This window comes from Phalaenopsis equestris, unplaced genomic scaffold, assembly GCF_001263595.1.
Source record: "Phalaenopsis equestris unplaced genomic scaffold, ASM126359v1 Scaffold200044, whole genome shotgun sequence".
NCBI lineage: Eukaryota > Viridiplantae > Streptophyta > Magnoliopsida > Asparagales > Orchidaceae > Phalaenopsis > Phalaenopsis equestris.
The window spans coordinates 80150-95227 of NW_018219885.1; the positions used below are offsets into that span (position 1 = coordinate 80150).

General features: G+C 32.0%; 1 protein-coding gene across 5 annotated transcripts in view; it reads right to left on the reverse strand.

The window, feature by feature from the left end:
• Positions 1–8002, reverse strand: part of LOC110035810 — an 11462-nt gene extending 3460 nt beyond the window's left edge. Inside the window, exons 1-4 of one of the 5 annotated variants that reach the window (XM_020740099.1) lie at positions 7678–8002; positions 7548–7584; positions 6768–6884; positions 6409–6676 (exon numbers count right to left, since the gene is read on the reverse strand). In XM_020740099.1, coding sequence (XP_020595758.1) covers positions 6409–6676; positions 6768–6857 — 358 coding nt within the window. In that variant the 5' untranslated portion in view covers positions 6858–6884; positions 7548–7584; positions 7678–8002. Of the gene's footprint in view, positions 1–6408; positions 6677–6767; positions 6919–7547; positions 7585–7677 lie in introns of all 5 variants that reach the window. The other 4 variants (XM_020740102.1, XM_020740098.1, XM_020740101.1 and 1 more) reach the window with 4 other exon arrangements.
• Between the last annotated feature and the right edge of the window lie 7076 nt (positions 8003–15078).

The following is a 15078-nucleotide window of genomic DNA, read 5'->3' on the forward strand; positions in this document are numbered from 1 at the left end:
AGCAGAACAAGAGCTGAGTCTGGGCTCGCTCGTGTTCGGCTCGTTTACACCCCTAGTAGACACTTCACTTAGTGGGATAAAGACTTGTTTTTTTGTTGTTTTTATTATTCGGAATGATCAAGTTAGCAAAAATACCTAATGTAACAAATTCACAATGATGTACTACAAAAAAAAAAGAATTTGCAAATTAGTTATGAAGTCAAATATACAAAATTAATCTAACCCTATGATATTATTGCATTTAGTGACTTTTTATAAGAGAGAAAACAATTCAATGTTGATCACAACAATAAAATAAGCTCATGGCATAGCACATAATATAAAATATATTTAGGGTATTATATGATTAGATTTCAATTTCGCATATCAGATTATGGGTATTATAGAAAAATCATTAACGACAGAGTATGGGTAAAAGGAAGCGAGTATGAGGACCCAGAAGTTCATTTTATGGAATGCTAAGAGAAGTTATCGACTGAACTCCCCTTTTTTGGCATTTTGGACATTCTCTCATGGGCACAAAATGAGGCAGCTGCTATGAAGGACATGAAAAAAAACCATTGTTTCGTCTTTCTCATACCCTTAAAGTGGATCATAAATATGATCTTCGAAAAGTTAATATATATCAAATGGGCAATGCAAAGAGATGCGGGTCACATTGGATGAATGATGTTTGGCATGATTGAGCCAGAGAAGAGGTGGAAGACCTCAAGGGCAACTTCTTCAACTGCCTCATAAAGAAAAGTCCATAAAAAATCATTGTTTGGGGGCCACATCGTACTTAGTAGTATTTAAATTTTGAAGCATTCAAAATATCAATATACAAATCTAAATATAATATTATAATGCCTATTATGCGTATGGCACTATAGCAAAAAGAACTGAGAAAAGCTCCAAATAAAACTGAGCTTTTCCAAATAACCCATAAGAAGAATGGAACATATGGCTAAATAGCTAGTTCCTATATCGTTGTGATAATTAATGGATTACAATTTAACTGCTAATTTTCCTGAAGAAGAAACAATGATACATGCCGCATATATTCAAATTTATGTAAGAAAGATATGAAACAGCTATAATGGCAAAATATAGTGTGGAGGGAACAATTTAGCCTGAGTTTGACCTTGATGCATGCATAGAAGCAACAAAGGAATTGGTCAATAGCCGCCTGTATGGCTTTGGAGGCCACCCTGAGGACAGAATACATCATCAATCTACTTTACAAAAAATTTAAGAGCGACTATCAAGGGCAACCGGTTATTCAGCAAAAGGCAGTGACCAAGTGTTCTAGTACAAGTTCTATTGTCTAATTATATTTATAGATACTAATTCTTCTTTTAAATTGAATAAACTTCATTAATTGAAAAAAAAAAACTTTTAGAATTCTTTGACACTCATATTTTCACGATTATTTATCGTCCTCAATGAAAAAAAGGCAAGTGTTAATTAGAATTGTAATTGGTTATATCTAAAGTTTTTCAGAACCATTTGAATAATTCCTCTATACTCAAGATGATGTTGTTGATGGCAACGATAATGATGATGATGATGATGACCAGTGAGAGTTTTTGAAACTTTTATCTAAATTTATTTTTGTTAATTTTGTTGATGGAAATATTTATTATAAATGCTACTTATAACTTTCCTATACAATTAGGGTTGTATAAGAAATTAGTGAAATTTAAATTACTTGCTATATCCTTGTGTTAAATTACAACCCACTGGAGATCACTGCGACCATAATTTGTGACAATAAAATCATCGCAAATATATTTTGTGATGATCAAACTTGTGACACTGATTTGTGATAAGATCCGTGATGACACTTACTATTGCAAATATGTATTAGTACCAAAATTTGCAAATGCTTGTTTTCTATAGTGGTAGTGGCAAGTTGCAAAGCAGCATATGACAAAGTTGTGTAAGCTCAGTTGACTCAGAAGAAGAGCAAACATAATTTGTAAATAAGATAATCTTAACGCTTATCATTTGGTTCAACATCTTGCTGCAAATAATATAATGCTCGAATCAAGTGAATGGATGCACTGCCCTAAAATAAATTATTACTTTTTGGTTACTTTTGTAAACAAAATTTAGGGGTTGTTTGGTAGAAGGATTTGAATAGGATTCAACCAAATCCTGTCAAACAACAAAAAAGACATCCTTAAATCCAACATGTTCATAAAACCCATTTTGCCTTGAATTCAGGATTTAGTAAATTTCACTCGAAGATGAATTTAAGGGATTTAGAGGACCTAAAGCACAAAGAGGAGGGTGAGAGTGGGTATAAAGATGGGGGTTTACCTTTCTCAATGATTCGGGTAGGAGTGGAGCAGGAAGAAAAATAAGTTTTGGAGGTCTTTTTATGTCAAGATTTATCGCTGACATCCCAGCTAGCTCTAGTTATGAGTGTATCGCGAGGGTTCCAGTAACGAATGCGATGTTTTTTTTGGCAAAATTGGGGCAGGGGGAGGGAGGTAGGCCAGGGTTTCAGCGGAAGAGGAGAAGAGAAAATTAGGTTTGTGGCTTTAATTTAAATTTATTTAAGTTAATTTTCACTAATTTAATTGATTAATAACTAACTAATTAATATGTTATTAATTTAATTATAATCATAAAACTGATATGTAACTATTTAAAAATTAATTAATTAAAATAAGTTGAATATTAAAATTTAATTATTTTAATGAAATTCTAGTTAATTATTAATTAGTTTAATAACTTAAAAATTGATTATTAATTAATGAGTGTTAAATTATTGCTTAATAAATAAGTAGTTTAATAAATTCTAATCAATGATTGATTAGTTTAAAAAATTGTTATTGATTAATATAATTATAAATAAAAAATTCACTTAAAATAAATTAAAATTAAAAATTGCATCATTAATATGCAATATTAACACTGGAATTTCCGGGTCCCAAGCCCAAGATATGAAATGTGAAGAGTTGCGATAGGTAGTCGACAGTCAACTTAAAATTTATTAAAAAATCATGACATTAATCCTTTTGATCCTTATGTAATTGTTAAGGCATTCACCGGAAGCAACGCACTGTATGACCTAAATACAATAAAAAGTGTGCAAGGGTTGTTACACCAACATCCGGATGTAGTGTCAAATAAGCAAATGTTCCCACAATAAGAACGGATGCGGGTAAATAAGTTAGCCAATGAAACTAATATTATGATAAGATCTTGAAATATAAGTATTCTCACAGATAAATTAATGAAATTAGTTGATATTATAGTTTATAGAAAAATAACAATCTTATGTATTGAAGCAACTAAATGGTTTGGAGAAAAGGCTAAGGAGTTTGATAGTTTAGGTCTTAAACTTTAATATTCAGGTAAGGGGCTAGAAATGGTATATGTGTAAAATATTGATAGCAGTTTGAAAAATAATGTTGTAAAAATTAATAGAATTGGAGATTGAGATTATTGTTGATAATAAGATTTTTATTATTGTTGATAATAAGATTTTTAATATTATAAGTACATGTGCTCTTCAAGTAGATTTAGATATAGATTCTAAAGAAAAATTATAGCAATGACCTAGAAGAATTAATACAAATGATATCTTTAAAGAAAAAATTCTTATTAAAGAACATTTAAATGAACACTCGGTAAATGATAGAAGATTTTAGAAATATTCATGGTGGCTACGGTTTCGGAGTAATTAATAAAGAAGATAGAGTCATATTAGATTTTACTTTAATGTATGATTTTTGCGATTGCTAATACTTTATTCAAGAAAAAAAATGAGTATATCATAACTTAAAAGAATGAATTTAATAAAGCACATTAATTATCTTCTTATAAGAAGAAAAAATCATCAAGAATGTAAAGATAGTAAGGTCATTCCAAGTACGAATTTAAGTTCTCGACATCGGTTATTAGTTCTGGATTTAAGATGACGAGTTATAAAATAAAGAATAATATGAATCATATAATTAAATTGGAACACCTGAAAGACACAAATAAAATTATTTTTTTACGAGTAAACTTCAAGATTTTAAGATTTGGGATGTTCAGATGTGGGATAAAATAACAAACACTGTTAAACAAGTAACAAAAGATGTACTTGGAGAATCAAAAGAAAATGTTCTATAAATAAAAATAGTTGATAATGGGATAATATGCGCAAGAAAAAATAAAATATAAGAAGTTGTTTTATAAAAATTATTTAAATATAAAAGCTTAGAGATCTGAAAAAAATATAAAGTGTGTCGTAAGGAGTCCAGGAGAGCAATCTGTGACACTAAAAATTCTACTTTTAGTGATCTTTATAATAAATTAGATACTAAAGAGGACGAAAAATATATGTATGAATTAGCCAAAAAAAGAGAAAAGAAAAGAAAAAATTTAACTCAAGTAAAGTGTATTAAAGATGAAAATCAAAAAATACTTTACTTATAAAAAATATTCAACATAGGTGGGTGAGTTACTTTAATAAACCTTTCAATCAAGTTTCTGAAAATACGATTGATCTTAGTGGTCATAATATCGTTAATAATAATAATATGTTTCATTTTATCATTGAATTAGTAAAAAAGAAGTTGAGGAGGATTTAAATAAAATCAAGGGTGGAGAGTCTATAAGACCTGATGATAACCCAATTCCAGTGTGGAAATATTTACTAAATTCTTTAATATTATTTTAAAAACTAAAAAAAAGTCTGAGAAGTGAAGGAAGCGTATTTTGGTCCTCATTTTTAAGAATAAAGGGTATGCACAAGAGTGTGCAAATTATAGAAGAATTAAGTTTATCTGTCATACTTTAAAATTAAGGGAGATGGTAATTGAATATAGGTTAAGACGTAGTACAAAAAAATTTCATAATTAATTTGGATTAATGTTAGACAGGTCTACTATGGAAGATATACATTTATTTAGAGGTTTGATAAAAGAAAGAATAAGGAGGATTTGCATATGAATTTTATTGACTTAGAAAAAGCTAATGATAAGATTCCAATAGATATTCTTTGGAGAGTTCTAGAGAAAAATTGTGTTGATATGACTTATATTCAAGTCATTAAAGATATGTATACTATAGTTGTTACTTGTGTTCGAATAGAAGAAGGATTGACCAAATATTTCCCTATTTTAGTTGGATTATATCAGGGATCGACTTTAAGCCCGTATCTTTTTGCTTTAGTTACTGGACATTTACAGGAAGATATATCTTGGTGCATGCTTTTGCTGATGAAATCCTCATTGTGGATAACATTAAAGAAAGAGGTCAGAAAAAACTTGAATTATGGATGTCAACAGTAGAGTCTAAAGGCCATTGTTAGAGTAGAACTAAAACTGAATACATGGAATGTAACTTTAGTAATAGTAGCCCTAGTGAAAAAGTTGTAACTATGGGCGATTGAATGATTAAAAGGTGTGATTCTTTAGATATTTTGGGTCTATGTTCAAAGTGATGGTGATATAGATGAGGATTTTATTAATAGAATTCAAGTTGGTTGGTTAAAATGGAGGAATCTTTGCATGATAAAAAAGGACCGCTTAGACTGAAAGGAAAAGTTTATAAGATTGTAGTGAAGCCTGCAATACTCTATGGCGCAAAATGTTTACCTTTAAAAGAGAAGCATACAACTAAGTTAAGTGTTGCCGAGATGGGAATGCTTCGGTGGATGAGTGGCTTTACACTTAGAGACAAAATGTGTAATGAATATATCTATGATAGGGTTGGTGTAGCCCCAGTAGCAAACAAAATTAGAGAGAGTCGTTTTTAATGGTTTGGTCACATGAAACGTCGATCATCTGATGTTCCAGTTAGGAGAGTACATGTTTTAGATTCGACTTATGTTAAGAAAGGCAAATGTAGACCTAGAAAGACTTGGGCCTAGAAAGACTTGGGCATTCTTAATTTATTAAAATTAAATAAAAATATGACACTCAATAGGATGCAATGGATATGACAAAATATGACACTCAATAGGATGCAATGGAGAAAAATAATTCATGTAGCCAAACTTAGTGGGATAAAGGCTTGTTGTTATTGTAGTATTAATATGCAATATTAAATTCAGATTTCAACTAAAAGAGTTAAATTCTGAAATAAGTTGTCAAACAATTATACAAAATTTAACTGGATTTAACATCTATCATACCAAACAGATTTTAGGACTTAAACAACTCAAGATTTACTAAATCTGAAGTAAAAGGATTTATTAAATCCTACTTGAGTAAAGTTTTACTTGTAACCAAACAGCTCCTTAATGAAAGTATAGATATTCATCCATTAGGAAAACAATGGTCATAAATAACCTCATATGATAAATTTGAAGATCAGAGTTAATTGGAATGTTCTCAGATGAGAGAAGTTTCAGTAACAAAGAATAAACAACTTGATAAGAAATCAAACAAAAATATTGCGAACTTGTTATCGCTAAGAAAGTACCTTTTTCTAAAATTGTGTGAACGGCATGAAAAGGCATACGAGCAAAAATATCAGCACCTGGTAACATCATCCAAGTATGTTCCTTGGGATCATGATCTCCACATGTTGGACAAATTTCCTTCACTAAAGGTCTTGAATCTGCTCCCACTAGATCTTCCATAATTTTCTTGAAAGGAGATGGGACACTAGATTTTGTTGTGCGAGCAACTTTGCGGAGTGCAGTTAAGGCTTCTCGATTTCCATTTCTTAGCTTGTCATTTTCAACAAGCTATTTGAAACCAATAGAAGTTCAGATTGTAAATAAATAATCTCATAGTATCCATTATTTCATATCATTGCACAAGAACTTTGTATCCAACCTGGTTTCGTGCAAGAAGGAGATGCTCGGCAATAGTTTCACTCTCAATAAGGGTCTGCTGCAATTGCTTCATCCCCACATCCATCTCCATTATCTTTAAAACGGCTCAACTAAGCAACTAAAAAAACATTTGCCGAAGAACATGTTTACTTCTAGCATCATATCCAGGGGAAGAAATTAAAAAGGGGCTTTTACGTATGGAGGTCTTCAAATAATACTTATTACATATAAAGGTCTCAAAAAATTAAAATTACAGATAAAGGTCTCAAAAAATTAAAATTACAGATAAAGGTCATCCGTTACGCTTCCGTCAAAATGGTCAGTCTATCGAAGCAAGGATCTTCCTCAAATCACTCAGCGCCCTCGTCAGCGCCCTCTTCTCCATCTTAACCGGCATCATCATTCGGTTCCTCGTGCAATTATTCACAGAGGAGACAATAATGAGCAATGTAACGAAGCTGCATAACAATCTGGGTGTTTGTGGTGCTCATACTCACTTCAAACTATACCCTTAGTCTAACTTCGATGCTGACAGTGAGGCAGTTCCAGCCGAGCACAACTGATATTCAGGAGCTCATTGTCAACCGGAGGAACGTCGGCTATCTCCGCCATTCTTTTTGTCAAAAGCTGGAGCAAAGAGGGTTTGGTTTTTATGATGCTAGATTACGCTGCGGTCATTTTGACGGAAGGGTAACAGATAACTTTATCTGTAATTTTAATTTTTTGAAACCTTTACATAAACCATAGTTTAAAAAAAAGCAAAGAAGGATAGAGAAATTACAGTTTATGCTGGTCTCTAACAACATCCAACTAGGGATCTGGTAAGTGGAAGTTTTAAGGCAAAATTTAAGCAGAATTTAACTTCAATATTGCCAAACAGTAAAAATGTAAAAAATGGCAACCTTACTCACAGAAACAAAAATCCTGTTTTCCCCAGCAGAACGGAAAATCCAAGAATTCGGCAGATTTAAAGGATCGAGGGAAGGTAAACCAACGCACCTATCAAACAGCTTTCCAATCCTATTTCTGATCTGGCAGAAAAGGATAAGAATAGGTCTGCGCAACTGCAAACTTATTTTTTACTGATGTTATTCTCCATCACAGATTCTCTCACGAACTCCTCTTTTCATTCCCGAGCCCTTGCTCCCGTCTATTCCTTCCCAGAACAAACTCCCGTCGCGAGTTCCTTGGCTCCTGTATCTCGTCGAGGGTTTCTTTACCGGAAGCCGGAAGAGAGACGGAGGTACTAGGGAAATTAGGTTTAGAGTGGTAGGTTAGTAAATAGTAAAGCTTTGAGTGTTATTTAGGTAAAAACACCCATAAAATAAATATTATGAGAAGTATTACTTTGAAATTCAAATTAGACGGATATTTGTTTTACCGTACTAAAAAGATATTTTGAAATAATATAATATTAAGGGTTTTTATATGAATCAAAATAATTAATAATAAAATTGTTAACATATATAGTTTAAATGAGCTGATTTTGCTCTTAATCAACCTAAATTAATTTTATTAATATTTCTTAAGCCATTTACATACATACACCCAATTCCTAAGTATTTACATATCACACCCAAACTTTGCTTTTTTTACATTTACATCTACAATTTTTTTTTTAGCAAAGTGGGGGTCTTCCCCTAGCAATTTTATTACCTCAAGAAAAGACAGTATAAGAAAGAGGGATAAGGAACCCAACATAAGTCCTATACAACTCACACAAAAGAAATAAAAAGGGTCCATAAATCCAAAAAAAAAACAGAAAATACAACACACCCAAACCCAGAAAATAAATCAAGAAAGATCCTTAATGGCTAAAGCCAACAAATCATCAGGAAAAGTAAAAAAGAACAACAGCTTTAGACAGATTAAGCCCAGCCTTTGCAGCCCAGTGAGCTACTGAATTGTCTTCTCTACTAACATGCCTCCATATAACATTCATATTTTCAGTTAAAGCTTGAATTCTCTTCATTTTCAACATAATATTCAAATGCACCTCTTTATTCCACTTGCAACACTTCCAAAGAGTCAGAGAATCCATTTCTATAATAAGATTATGAATTCCTAACTTTTTTGCAACCATTAAGCCAAAGACTACTGCATCAGCTTCTATAGTAAATGATGAAATAGGAACGATTAAAGCATAGAACCAACAAACTATTGAACCAGCAAAATCACGACAAACCCCTCCCATACTCGCCGCATTAGATTTCTAACAGCCATCAGTATTAATTTTAAAATAAGGAGCATGTGGCTTACACCAAGTAGTCTTAACAGAATTTCTAACAATCATATTATGCAATACCAACTGTTGATAATTATCCTTAAGCAAAGCCCAGTCTTTACCTTTAAACTTTAGAGAAGTGAGACCCTTGTACAAATAACAAAAAATGAGTGTCATGGTATGGTAAGCATCAGGAATCACATCATTAAAAATAGCATTATTTCTAGCAAGCTATACAAACCACATGACAACACAAAATATAGTGTTGTAAAATTCATTGCCCAACTGCTTCCATCGATAAAACAAATCGGTAAAGGATTGGAAAGTGTGATCCATATCAAACTTAAGAAGCTTTTTACATAATAATTCCCAGATTCCCGTAATGAAACTGCATTCACCAAAAAGATGAATAATATACTCTTCTTTAGCCTTACAAAGGATACAACGAGATGATATTCTTAACCATTTCATCTTAAGAATATCATCAGAAGGAATCAGATTATTTAAAACATGTCAAGTAATGAAATACATAGATGGTTTTAACCAAGAATTTCAAATCCAATCCAGCTGCATATTGTGAGAAGCAGAAATAGATTGAGCAAAGCACTTCGAAAGAGAGTCATCCACTCTCTTTTTAATAATCAAACTATCCTTTATATTCCTAGAAATAGAAATCGAAGCAATAAATTTAGCATCCTGAAAATTGACATAATTCAATAGTTCCTCCAGCCTCCAGCTATCATTAACCCAAAATTGATTAACATTAATATGAATATCAAAAGGCCCACCAAAATGATCAGCCAAAGCACCAAGCCCAGCCAATTATCATACTAAAAGAAACATTGCCCAACCCCGAAATCCCAACAAAAAAAGTTTCTGTCAGCTTAGAGACTTTATACATTTATTTCCATATGAAAGAATTTTTTCTCGAGGAAGAAATAGCTAAAGGATGTTTTTTTCCTTACAATACTTAGCCTGCATCAAATTAGCCCACAAGGAATTGTTCAACTGAAAATGATACCACAACCTCATGTAATCAATAGTAATAGAGTCCTGAATACTCCTAAAACCCAGACTACCCTTATCATAAGGCTTACACAACTTATACCAACTCCTCCAATGTATATTCTACTTATCCAAACCATCCCAAAGGAATTTATTAAACAACATTGCAAGTTTCTTAATAACCTCCTTAGAGATATTCATGACTTGTAAGGAATAAAGAGGCAAGGAGCAAAGAATACTCTTAAGAATAGTAATTCTACCACCATAAGATAGGAATTTATTCTCCCAAGATTATAATTTATGCTTAACTTTATCCACCATATGCAAACAGGAAGCTATCCTTTTATGTCCCTTATTAAGTTCGAAGCCCAAATAAGAGATAGACAGAGAAGCTTTTTTGCAATCCGTAAAATCAGAAATCCAATTCTTAATGTTAGAAGAAACCTTCTTAGAACAATAAAGGGAGCATTTAGAAGTGTCTAAGCTAAGCCCAGAAACATCCTGAAAGTGCTGAAGAATCTCCCAAACTCTTTTGATAGAACATTTATGAGCATTGGTAAAAACAAAAAGTTATCAGCAAAACAAAGATGAGAAATACTAATGTTTCCTTTGTGAACGTAGTTTAAAGTAGGATAAGCAGTGTAACCATGATGAAGTCATCTAGATATATAATCAAAAGTAATAATAAACAAATAAGGGGAAAGAGGATCTCCTTGTTTGAATCCTTTGGTGGCTTTAAAGAAACCATACTTCTGACCATTAATAAGAAGAGAATAGTAATTATTATTCAGAATTCTTTGAATCAGTTTGCATAAATGATTAGGAAAACCAATAGCTTTTAGCACATCCATAATGAATTCCCACTGAATGGTATCAAAAGCTTTCTTAATGTCAAGCTTGAATATAACATTGCCCCCTCTACTCTTCATATCAAAATCCATAAGAAGTTCTTGAACAGTCAAAGCATTATCACAAATATTCCTCCCCTTAACAAAAGCAGCTTCACAAAAGCAGATTGGTTATTAAAAATGATATTCTGAAGAAAAGGATGTAATCTGTTAACAATAATTTTTGAAATAATCTTAGACACTATAGTGTTAATACTGAAAGGTTTAAACTTATCCCAAGAAGAAACATCATTATCCTTGGGGATAAGAAAAATATTAGAAGACTTAAAATACTGAGGCAAATCCAACCCCCCCCCCCCCCCCCCAACAAACTACACTACAGCTTTTAACAAATTCAAGATGAATAACCTCTCAACCTTTCTTATAAAATTCAGCAGTGAAACCATCAGGTCCCACTGCTTTCCCATCTTCCATAGAAACCAAAATATTCTTAATTTCCAAGATGTTAGGAATACTAGAGAGATTTTGCCCAAAACCTTCAGACATAGGGCTCTATAAGGTAGAATTTATAGCTTTTAAGGAGCTTCCATCAGAAGAAAAAATGTTAAAAAAATAGACAATGTCATCATTGGAAATATCAAGTTGTTTATTTAAGATATTAAATTCCTGTTATTAATCATTCTAATATAATTGCTCCTTCTCTTATTTTTAATACAAGCATGAAAATATGCAAAAAAAAAGAGTCTTATTGGCTTTTTTAGCAAGGAAACATTCTTCAATCGAAATAGCTTTATTCAACTTTTGTTGTCCTTGAAATAAGACTTCCCAATCAATTTACTGGTAGACAAAATCTAATTCCATAGATTTAACTTTGTTTTCAAGATTCTCAATAACATGATGTATATTCCAAAATACCTCCTAGTTCCATCTCCTTAGTTTTTTGGCTAAATGCTTTTGCAACATCCACAATTTATACCCAAAAGTACCCACAACAGAGGTCTTCCAGTAATCTTTAAGAACATCTATAAAACTGTTATGGAGCAGCCACATATTATAAAAACAAAAATGATAAGAAATCTTATAATTAGACTTTCTAATCTTCAGAATAATAGGAGCTTGGCCAGAGGTCGAAATAGCTAAATGACACCTCATAGCAGATAAACTTGTCAGCCCAAGCTACATTAGCAAGAAATCTGTCTAAACATTTAAAAGTACTTCCTTTATGTCAGGTATAAGGAATACATTTGAATCCCAAATCAAACAAACCAGCATCCATAATAACATTGTTAAAGAAGGAAATGAGATTAAGATTAGGAGTAATTCCTCCTTTATTCTTCTGAATAGAAGGAATCAGATTAAAATCCCCTCCTAAAAGCCACGGTTCAGAAATAGGATTAATATCAATTAACAGCTTCCATAGTTATAAACGGGCATGTTTAGAATAACCCGCATAAATAATAGAGAAAAGGAAAGAATCATTATCCTGATGAATACGTAAATGTAATAACTATTCATGATTGATAAGAATATCAATCTTAAAGATGTCCCTCCAAAAAAACCAGATCTTACTGTTAATATTGGCTAAAGAAAGAAAAGAACCAAAATGTCTCATGAACTTCTCATTATTCTTGACCGCAACCAAAGGCTCCAAAATGCCAAAGAAATGAAGCTTATAAATACGAATCAATCTCTTTAATCTATAGAAGACATTAGACTTAGTTATGCCTCTGATATTTCATATTAGAGTATTAACCATCATCATGATTAGATTTACCTCTAATGCCTCTTGATGAAGAATAATTAGCATCTTCATCTTTACCTGACTTCAAGAAATTGAGAGCTTCTTGATTAATATAACCAAGTTCTCTAGCTCCCTTTAATATCCTTTTCCTTGACGATCTTTGGACTAACCAATCTTCTTCTAATTCTTTCCTTGTTAAAACTAGAGTATCTTTATCATAGCTTAAGGAATTGGACACAGGATTCAAATCATCATTAATAGTAAGATCATGAATCAAAGGATCAGAGATATTTATCTCAAGAATAACCCTTTGTTCAGATCAGTCTCATTTAGATCTATCTCTTTCGAAGACAGATGACTATCATTATTCATGATCTTGCATATCACCGCACTGATGTATTTCATTCCTCTCAGAATTTTGCTCAACGTTTGCATTGTCACCATTACTAGCTTGAGCTTCCTCATGAACTTCTTTATGCTTCTTACTATCATTAGCATCATTCTTCTTCTCAGAATTGTGCTCAACATTTGTATTTTCCCCATTACTGGCTTGCGCCTCATCAAGAACTTCTTTATGCTTCTTATTAACATTTGCTTTATATGTACACGGTTTTAGTTCAGGATGCGCAATATAACAAAAAGATATCATATGACCAAACATTTTACATTTAGAACAATATAGAGGAACAAATTCCATTTCCGCAGATTGTCAGTATCCCGTGTTCTCATCACCAATCCAGAAAGAGCCTGGAAATTGAGTCATAACATCCCTTTCTACCAAGATCCTAGCCATTGAAGGGCACGTGCAATGTAGAGTAGCATTGTCCATCTTTAAAGGGTGACCAAAAATAGAACCTATAGAAAACAACACTTGCGGATGAAATAAGTGAAGTTTGATACTTGGAAACCTAATCCATATAGGAATAATAGAAGATTCTTCAGAAGGATTAAAGTTAGGAGTCCACTTGAGAATCTTCACATAGCATTTGTCAATAGTAAGAAATTTCCTGGCAAATAAGGAAGTGTGATCCACTTCTTCTTGTAGCTTAATCATCATATTGCGTCCATCAATTTGCCCCAAATTCCATTTACCTCCAAATTTAGTTCAGAAAAGAATTCACGAATAATAGCCACTTTCGGATGAGTTAAGGCAAACTTACCAATTAGGGTAAACTTTAATGGTTCCGTAAGAAGATTAGTTTCCCGTGATGATAAACAATGACAGACCTACCATTTTTCCTTGAAACTTTCTTGAAAAGCTCCTCAGGATCACTTTCTTCCAGCCTATTCTGTTTCATAATTCTTAAAAGAATTATGAAACAGAACATCTGGTATCTCCGAGAGATTACCAGAAACAATGTCCTTGTAAAATAGCGAAATCCCTCGATTTGTGGTAGTCATCAACGAAATCGGAACTATATAATTCGAAATATGATCGAAGACTCCAAATGCAAACAGGCTCTAAGGACTTACGAACGCTCCAAAGCAAGCCCTAGATGAGAAACACGAAGAGCTCCAAGAAAAGCTCCATCGCTCAACATCTACAATTTTTTCTTAATCACATAAAAATAATAATAAATATTAGATGTTATATATATAAAGACATAATAATTGAAATGCTATTTACGTAAATCCATTTTTTTCTTTCTTATACAATTTGTTTTCCTAGGAATTGAAAAGTAAATAAGTGTTTTTTTACCAAGTAATCACATTAGCAGTTGTCGTTGGCATTGATGCGACACGGTAGCGGATGCGGCAACTAAGGGGTGTAAACGAGTCGAACCCGAGCGAGCACAAGCTCAGCTCATGTTCGGCTCGTTTGCTTAGCGAGTCGAACACGAGCAGTTCACGAACAAATAGTCGTTTTGACAACCCTAATCACGTAGGCATAAGTTGTTAAGGATTATGGGAAGATTTAAAACAACATTTGAATCTAACTTAATAATTTTTATTCTATTTTCTTCATTAATACTTTTAATTGATTATAAATCTTTGTAGCCTTGTAGTCAATTAATTTTTTAAAAAAATACTACTCATCAAAGATATATATATATAATTGATTAGTAGTATTTCAAGCCAAAACGAGTCGAACACGAACAAACAAGTTGTTTGTGTTCGACTCATTAACTTAGCGAACGAGCAGAACACGAGTTGTTTGCGAACAAAGAGCCGTTTTGACAGCCCTAGCAGCGTCTTTTTGTTTTTTTTTTAGATGTTCTATTTAAAAAAAATTTAAAAGTTTAGATGATTATAAAAAAATTTTAAAATTGCTATTTTAAATATTTGGGTGATTTTTTGGTTGAAATATAAATTTTAAGTTTAGACTAATAAACCAGTATCTTTAAAAATTTTGGTGGTTTATATTTAAAAACACTTTATATTTATATCATCCAAATATTTCACAACACAAAATAAATATCACTATTTTCATTTTAGAATATTAAATACATCTTTTTTTTAATAAATAAGATTATATATATATATATATAGTATC